This window comes from Dermacentor silvarum, chromosome 1, assembly GCF_013339745.2.
Source record: "Dermacentor silvarum isolate Dsil-2018 chromosome 1, BIME_Dsil_1.4, whole genome shotgun sequence".
NCBI classification, from domain to species: Eukaryota; Metazoa; Arthropoda; class Arachnida; order Ixodida; family Ixodidae; genus Dermacentor; species Dermacentor silvarum.
In genome coordinates this window covers 452,325,438-452,333,192 of record NC_051154.1, presented here as the reverse complement: position 1 = coordinate 452,333,192, position 7,755 = coordinate 452,325,438, and the positions used below count along the sequence as shown (strand labels likewise).

The 7,755-nt window shown below is 46.3% G+C and overlaps 1 protein-coding gene across 1 annotated transcript in view; it reads right to left on the bottom strand.

The window, feature by feature from the left end:
• Window positions 1-7,424, bottom strand: part of LOC125944197 (wings apart-like protein homolog) — a 31,180-nt gene extending 23,756 nt beyond the window's left edge. The window contains exon 1 of the mRNA XM_049664520.1: window positions 7,281-7,424. Within this exon, the coding sequence (XP_049520477.1) occupies window positions 7,281-7,424 (144 nt within the window). The remainder of the gene's footprint in view (window positions 1-7,280) is intronic.
• Window positions 7,425-7,755: the final 331 nt, after the last annotated feature.

Sequence of the window (7,755 nt, the reverse complement as noted above, 5' to 3'; positions counted from 1 at the left end):
GGAATTTCTCTCTGTCTGCGATATCGTGGCCATCGCTTCCATCGAAAGCGTCCGAACTAGTATCTGCCAAGATCACGCCTCCGAAAGCTTCGGAACCAACTCCATCCAAGGCGTCGTTACAGTGGAAACCTCTGAAATAGGGTGCCTACAGCAGTCTCGGTCAACGATGAGGAAAAACTTATCAACCTGCTTAAGATGCTTGTCAACGTCGTTAGATCTCTGATTGCCGGTCGTCAGACACCAGCAGCATCAGCCGCAGAGCAACTCTGGAGGCTCTTGTTCCAGTGCTCGACGGCCTTCACTAGAAACAACATGAACGCTCGTGGGAAAGCCCCGTCCCTCTGTGCTGCAATGGAAGTCATGTCCTTACGACCTCGGCATACCGATCTAGTCCTTCGCTCTTCGCAATGAACACCCGCAGATGTTATAGCACTTCAAGAAACCAAATAATAAAAGAAGAATTTAGACTTCCAGGTTACGTAGGCATCCACAGTAACGCTCGATGCACAGCGCCGGCATGAGGGTCCTTCCAGTGCACGGACGCCACGCATCCGCGAAATATTTCAAAAGCATCTTTATACGTCCGAGCTGACCTACATATCACAGTTATTGACACAAACGATATCTGCGATGTCGAATTTGAATGTACAGCTGTTACTGTGAGTCTCAAAAATACGACGACGACTGTGGCAAGCATATATTATCGACCGACACGATCTTCAGACACCACCTTATTGGAGAGTCTTAGTCTCTCGGGTGTGCCCATCATTTGTGCTGTGCGGAGACTTCAATGCTCACCATCCGCGTTGGTGTTCTCGTCCACGGACCAGCGTGGGATAGAGATCAACGAGCTTATTGTTGACATGATCTACAATCACTCAATGACGGCTCACCTACATTTGTGGGCAGAGGGAAGGAACCATCCACCATCGACCTTGCGATATCAACAAGAGATGTACATCTGGCCTGGTCATGTGAACCAGGCCCATGGGGCTCAGATCACCTACCAATATGGTTGATTCCAGAACATACTCCTAGGCGCCAGACTGCCGCCTACACAGTGACAAACTGGAACAAGTTCCGTCAGCTGATTTCAGAGGCCTCATCACACGACAAGTTGTCTAAACTGGTGAGCGAGTATCTTCAACAAGCTACCGTAAGAAGACGGCGGAGAATAGATAAACCAAACCCTGATCTAAAGCTCTTGAGGCTACGCGCCTATCGACGCCGCGCTTACAGGAGAGCGCAGTGGTCTAAAAAGAAGCTCCGATTGGACGGTATATAACCGCCTAGACGCAGCCATATACGATGTCACACAAAACAACTTCGTCGAAAGAGCTGGGCAGCAGTGTGTACTTCGCTGCATACGGCAACTGGTTTTGGAAGTGTTTGGAGAATACTGAATGCTCTCCGCACTCCTGAGATTTGCAAGGATCCAACTGCTGCTTTGTGCATAACGACTGGCCGGACTCTGAAAATTCTTGCAGACGCATTTGCCGACCTTTTTCGTACCTCCTCTGTCAAGTGACAACGCAAACAACGACTTTAATCCTCTGACAAGTCAGAACATCACAACGTTATCTATGGTCCAGCCTGCCAGATGGATGAAGCGGACTTTACTCTCGCGAAGCTTCGTCACGCGCTCAGCCTCTCCAAACGTCGCACTGCTCCTGGTGCAGACGGTGCTTACCATGCGTTACGAAACATCGATGAGGCCTTTCATCAAGATGTCTTGGACGCATATAACGAAGTATGGCGAACGTCTCTGATCCCCAATGATGGAAATCATCTGTGGTGATAACCAGTTTTAAAGCCCGGCCGCCCTGCAAAACACCTAAAATCTTACCGGCCAATATCGCTAACTTCCAATGTTATGAAGCTGATGGAACGAATGGTACTGTTTCGTCTAGATGGCAGGCTACAGGAACTGATTTCTTTCCTGATGTCATGAGTGCTTCGGTCGTCACCGTTCAGCCACGCTTTGCATAGCAGACCTCGTGTCATTTCTAGAGTCTGCTCGAGGAAAACAAGTCCTCTGCATACATGCTCTTCCTGGACATACAGCAAGCTTTCGATTCGGTCCCCCTAAGGCGATTATTATCGCCCTTATGAAGCCGTGTGTAGCGCTTTTAAATTCCAGCGTCCGCGCCATTCAACTACCGCGAGCCATGATCACACGCATGCCTAAAGAAACAGCAATTATCTGGAAGTTTGGTTTTGCACTCGAGGCTTAGCCTGGAAATCGGAATGTATCGCAGAGGCTTTGTTCCACCATATGTGATCAGCATGCGTTGCGTTTTCACTAATCTTATCTAGACGTAGGCGTAAAAGCCAAGCATGGTAATGGTAAAAGAAGTATAAAAAAATACAAGAAGAATAAAGAAAACAAGAACAAAAAAGGCGAGGTTTTGCCCAAAAGGTGAAGCATCGATTGCGATGGCAAATTAGTAGATAACTATATGGATAGGGAAAGTAGTTTTATCGGCTGCAGCAAGTCGGACAGATTCGCTTACTAACTCAATTACCAAGCATGGTGTCAGCGCGCGCAAGCAAACATGGATAGTTCACACGTAATGACCGCAGACAACCACTGTGAAAACGCTGGCTTAAGCAAGCAGGAAGGCAGCAGCGAGCTAAGGTTCGTGCGTTCTATCGCTTCAAACGGAAACTGAGCGGCGAAAGTACAGCGCATACAAAGATAATAAGAGCCGTGTGGAGATCGCTTTCAAGATACGCTGCGCTAGACCACCCGCAGCCGCACGAAGCACAAGCAGTACAAGTACGCAGTTGCTGGCAGAGTAGAGGCCGCACCCCGCCCTCCCGCGCTGCCTTTCCGCTTTCCTCCTTTCGCGTGGGAGACTGAGTCGCCAGTTATCCCTGCGCCCGGTCACAAGATACACATTTGGTGCCGGAGCTAAACGTCGCTTCCCCTCACGTGTCCCTCGCGCGCTTTCCCCTCGCACATACAGCGCGCGGCGACGATTTTATCACCCTTGGACTTTATACGGAACCTCACGGTGACGACGACCACAGCGACGGCCACGCCAATGGCAGAAATCCGCTTGGAGTGTCAATGTAATTGCTATCGCAATAAAAACTGCGCTGCTGACAGCGATACCAGTATCAACGCAGCTTCTGCGCATGAGCTCAGCGACTTTCTGGCATAACATTGGAGCCCATGATGGCGGACCTTCGCGAGTACTCGCTCCATGTACAGAAACATTGTACGACCATTTTCTAGCGTCATATCATGGGAGTTCGCATAACCTGCCGTTAGGGTCCCTTGAGCTCACAAAAAAGCAAAAAAAGAAATGTTTCATTTGCATAACTTTTTTACGCGGTCGTCTGCTTTTTACTAGGCACGAGAAGCCCTTTGTGAAGTGCTCCAGAGGGGTTGTCTATGCCATCCCCTTGCACCCTTGTGGGCAGTTGTATATCGGCCAAACTGAACGTTGCGTGAACGACCGCTTAAGGGAACATGCGCAAAAGATAAACAAAAAGGAGGATAAGGGCGCGCATTTGGTGGCCCATGTTACCCCATGCGGTTGTGACGCTCGATTTCATGAGACTACCATTTTGGGCAGGAGTGGCAATGCCTCTTCTCGTCTTGCACTGGAGGCCTTCTTTATCAAGCAGAACAGAGATCGGTGTGTAAGTGAGCCGTCTATCTCTTTACTTGACGCCGAATTTGACTTCTTGCGCAACCGTCTTTAATCTACACGTGCCTTTCTTATCGTCTGGCCTGCGCATGCGTGACAAGAGGATATATATGTGTGTACAATCCTTCCTTTGCATTAAACAGTTGTGAGTAGCGCTTGTCCTTGTTTCTCCCTTTCTTGGGTCTGTCTTTTTTATTGCGCTGAGTTACTTGTTCAGTCTGCACCACTCGCAATTTTAATGTCTTCTTCTACCGCTTTAGCAGAGCTATTAATTTTTTCGACCGCGACACTATGCTAAACATCCCTGATTACGTGCTTGTGGGTGGTCATTAGCCTGGCCAAGCTGTCAACCCATGATCACGAGCTTCAACGAAGCCTCAAATGCACTTTCACAATAGCTTCTTCGGGAACGGTGCTCGCCATGCATTCATACGTGCACCTCATTTCCCTCCGCGCTTTTTGTCTATCGCACAAAACGCACGCACGTACGCACACACGCGCACAAATACACGCAAACACGCACACGCGCACACACGTGAAAAATACTACATCCCCCCCCCCCCCCCCCCCGATTGCACTCACATCGCATTCAGAACACTCCCAAGACCAGAAATAGTTCCGATATAGACATTGCTAACTACGCTGTGCTCGCATTCGTGCCTCTAGAGACACTATAGAAACGGCGGTTTTCAGGACGAGTTTGTAATTCATTGTTGAGAAAGAAGCGCGAAAACAAAACAAAAATATAAGTTTTTATCTTTTTTTCTTTTCTATTTACAGTTTATTGTCAAACGATAGTGCTACGTGTTGTACAAGTTTTTGAGGGCTGCCTGGCTCAAGAACTGGTTAGAAGGTGGTTTGTCATAAATGCGTCACAAGTAACAGAAATGTAGGTGTGAGGTGTGTTGATAAGTATTGAGCTGTACCCATAAAAAATTAGCTAGGAAACTGTAACTGCCACACTTCTCTACATACGCCTCCTTGAAGTCGAAAGAAGAATGGGAACAGAGGGGCTCTATTTTATTAGTCATAACCACACAAAGCCTACAGACAACGAAGCCAAGGAAAGCATCGGGGAAATTAAGTGTAGTTGAAATTGGAATGTAGAAAATAATGAAGAAAATGGAAATGAAAGTGGACGAAAAGATAACTTGTCGCGGGCGGGAGCCGAACCCGCAACCTCCGCATTGCGCGTGCGTAGCACTACCAATAGTGCTACAGCGACGGCCATCAATTCGTCCACTAACTTGGGTAGTTATGTTTACTATATCTAGCCCTAGGTGTGTTAGCCAGCGCCACTCAGAACCATGGTGGGCGGATGTGGAACATACCTTTTAGCCCGATGGCGTCACGATACACGTGAAATTGAAGTCAATGCACTTGCGACATCTGTCCTGCAATTTCAAAAAACTGTAGCCATTTCTTTGTGCACCGACCTTTGCACTCGAAGCTTCCGTGGCCTGGGGAAACAACTGCGCCTTCATTCCTTACAATGGTACTTTGCCTCGGGATCATAAAAGTAGAATCATGTCTCATCACCAGCTACCACATTGTTCGGGAAATTCTCCTAATATCTTGCAAAATGTTCGAAAACAATGTGTGTGACCAGGCTTGATGGTAGTCTATTATAACCAGAGCTACAGCGAACGGAGGAGGGGAAGCACTTGTGTTCGTTCATTTGTTATTTCTGTCCTCCGTCCTATGTTGTGTGGTTTTATTAAGGTTCCGGAACACCCACCGATGTCACCGCACTCTCCGCTTTTCTTCAGCTGTCAGTCGTTTTGGAATCCACTTTGCTGCAACTTTTCTCATTTCCAAGTCGTCGTGGATAATTTTACCAAATCCCTCAAGTGATATTGCCAGATATGTAGCAGTCATCATCATCATCATCATCATCATCATCATCATCATCATCATCATCATCATCAGCCTATATTTTATGTCCACTGCAAGACGAAGGCCTCTCCCTGCGATCTCCAATTACCCCTGCCTAGCGCTAGCGTATTCCAACTTGCGCCTCCAAATTTCCCAACATCATCATCCCATCTGGTTTTCTGCCGACCTCGACTGCGCTACCCTTGTCTTGGTATCCATTCTGTAACCCTAATGGTCCACCGGTTATCCATCCTACGCATTACATGGCCTGCCCAGCTCCATTTCTTCCGCTTAATGCCAACTAGAATATCGGCTATCCCCGTTTGTTCTCTGATCCATACCGCTCTCTTCCTGTCTCTTAACGTTAGTCCTAAGATTTTTTGGTCCATCGCTCTTTGTGCGGCCCTTAACTTGTTCTCGAGCTTCTTGGTTAACCTCCAAGTTTCTGCCCATATGTTAGTACCAGAAGAATGCAATGATTGTACACTTTCTTTTCAACGATAGTGGTAAGCTCCCACTCAGAATTTGGCAATGCCTGCCGTATGCACTCCAACCCGTTTTTATTCTTCTGTAAATTTCTTTCTCGTGATCAGGGTCCCCTGTGAGTAATTGACCTAGATAAACGTACTCCATTACAGACTGTAGAGGCTGACTGGCGATCATGAATTCTTGTTCCCTTGCCAGGCTATTGAACATTATTTTTGTCTTCTGCATATTCATCGTCAACCTAATTCTTACACTTTCTCGATTAAGGTCCTCAATCATTTGCTGTAATTTGTCTCCATTGTTGCTGAATAGGACAATGTCATCTGCAAACCAAAGGTTGCTGATATATTCGCCGTTGATCCTCAGTCCTAAGTCTTCCCAGTCTAAGAGCTTGAATACTTCTTCTAAGCATGCATTGAATAGCATTGGAGTGAATATGCCTCCTTGCCTGACCCCTTTTTTGAAACGTAGCTTTCTACTTTGGTTGCAGAGAACGAAGGTAGCTGTGGAATCTTTGTAGACATTTGCCAAGATATTCACGTATGCCTCCTGTACTCCTTGATTACGCAATGTCTCTATGACAGCTCGTATCTCTACTGAATCAAATGCCTTTTCATCATCTATGAAAACCATATAGAGAGGTTGATTTTACTCCGCCGACTTCTCGATTACCTGATTGATGACATGGATATGATCCATCGTAGAATATCCCTTCCAGAAGCCAGCCTGTTCTCTTGGTTGGCTGAAGTGAAGTGTTGCCCTGATTCTATTGGAAATTATCTTGGTGAATATTTTATACAATACTGAAAGCAAGCTAATGGGTTTATAATTCTTCAATTCTTAAACGTCTCCCTTCTTATGGATTAGTATAATGTTGGCCTTCTTCCAGCTCTCTGGTACACTTGAAGTTGTGAGGCATTGCGCATAAAGGGCCGCAAGCTTTTCAAGCATGATATCTCCTCCATCTTTGATTAAATCTACTGTTATTCCATCTTTTCCAGCAGCTTTTCCCCTGGTCATGTCTTTCAAGGCCCTTCTAACTTCATCACTATTTATAGAAGGAGCCTCTGTATCCGGTTCATCACTATTTCGAATGAAAGTAGCTTGGCTGATTTGGCTGTTTATGTAGCAGTACTTATGGTTTATTATTGTGAATCGATTTCATATTTGCAGGCACAGAGACAGAAACTGGTTTTCCACTGCGTTTGTGACATTCAAGACAGAAAAAGCCAGTTTTATACTTGAGAAATCAACGTTTACCGGTAGCATACGAACGGCCACACTGTAGAGCAAAGTGTGCGACATTTCATCATGGATCTGCTTGGCACGTTTCCCTTTTAGAAACAGGCACGTGACTATGGTTCTATGCTCCTCCACACCGAACTTTTCAGGAGGTGCTGCCATGTTCAAGTTTGGTCCTGTAAATGAAAGATAAACTTAAAACATTGGTAGCTGATTTTTTTACCGTTGAATGTTGACAAATTGGCCATGGCACCCTGCTATTTATAGCTACCAAGATAAAGCTTTTCTGGGTAAGGCTCAATGCTTATCAGCATCCCCTCGTGTACGTTAGTCACTTTAAATGCATAATTCTACCCGCAATAATCCTATACACACACACACGCACGCTGGCTGAATTTCAAAGCTTTTTTATTGCGCATTTCAACTTGCCCTTGTGGGGAAGATTTGTCTGTCGTTAAATCAACAACGAAACTCTCAAGGCAACCGCACACAT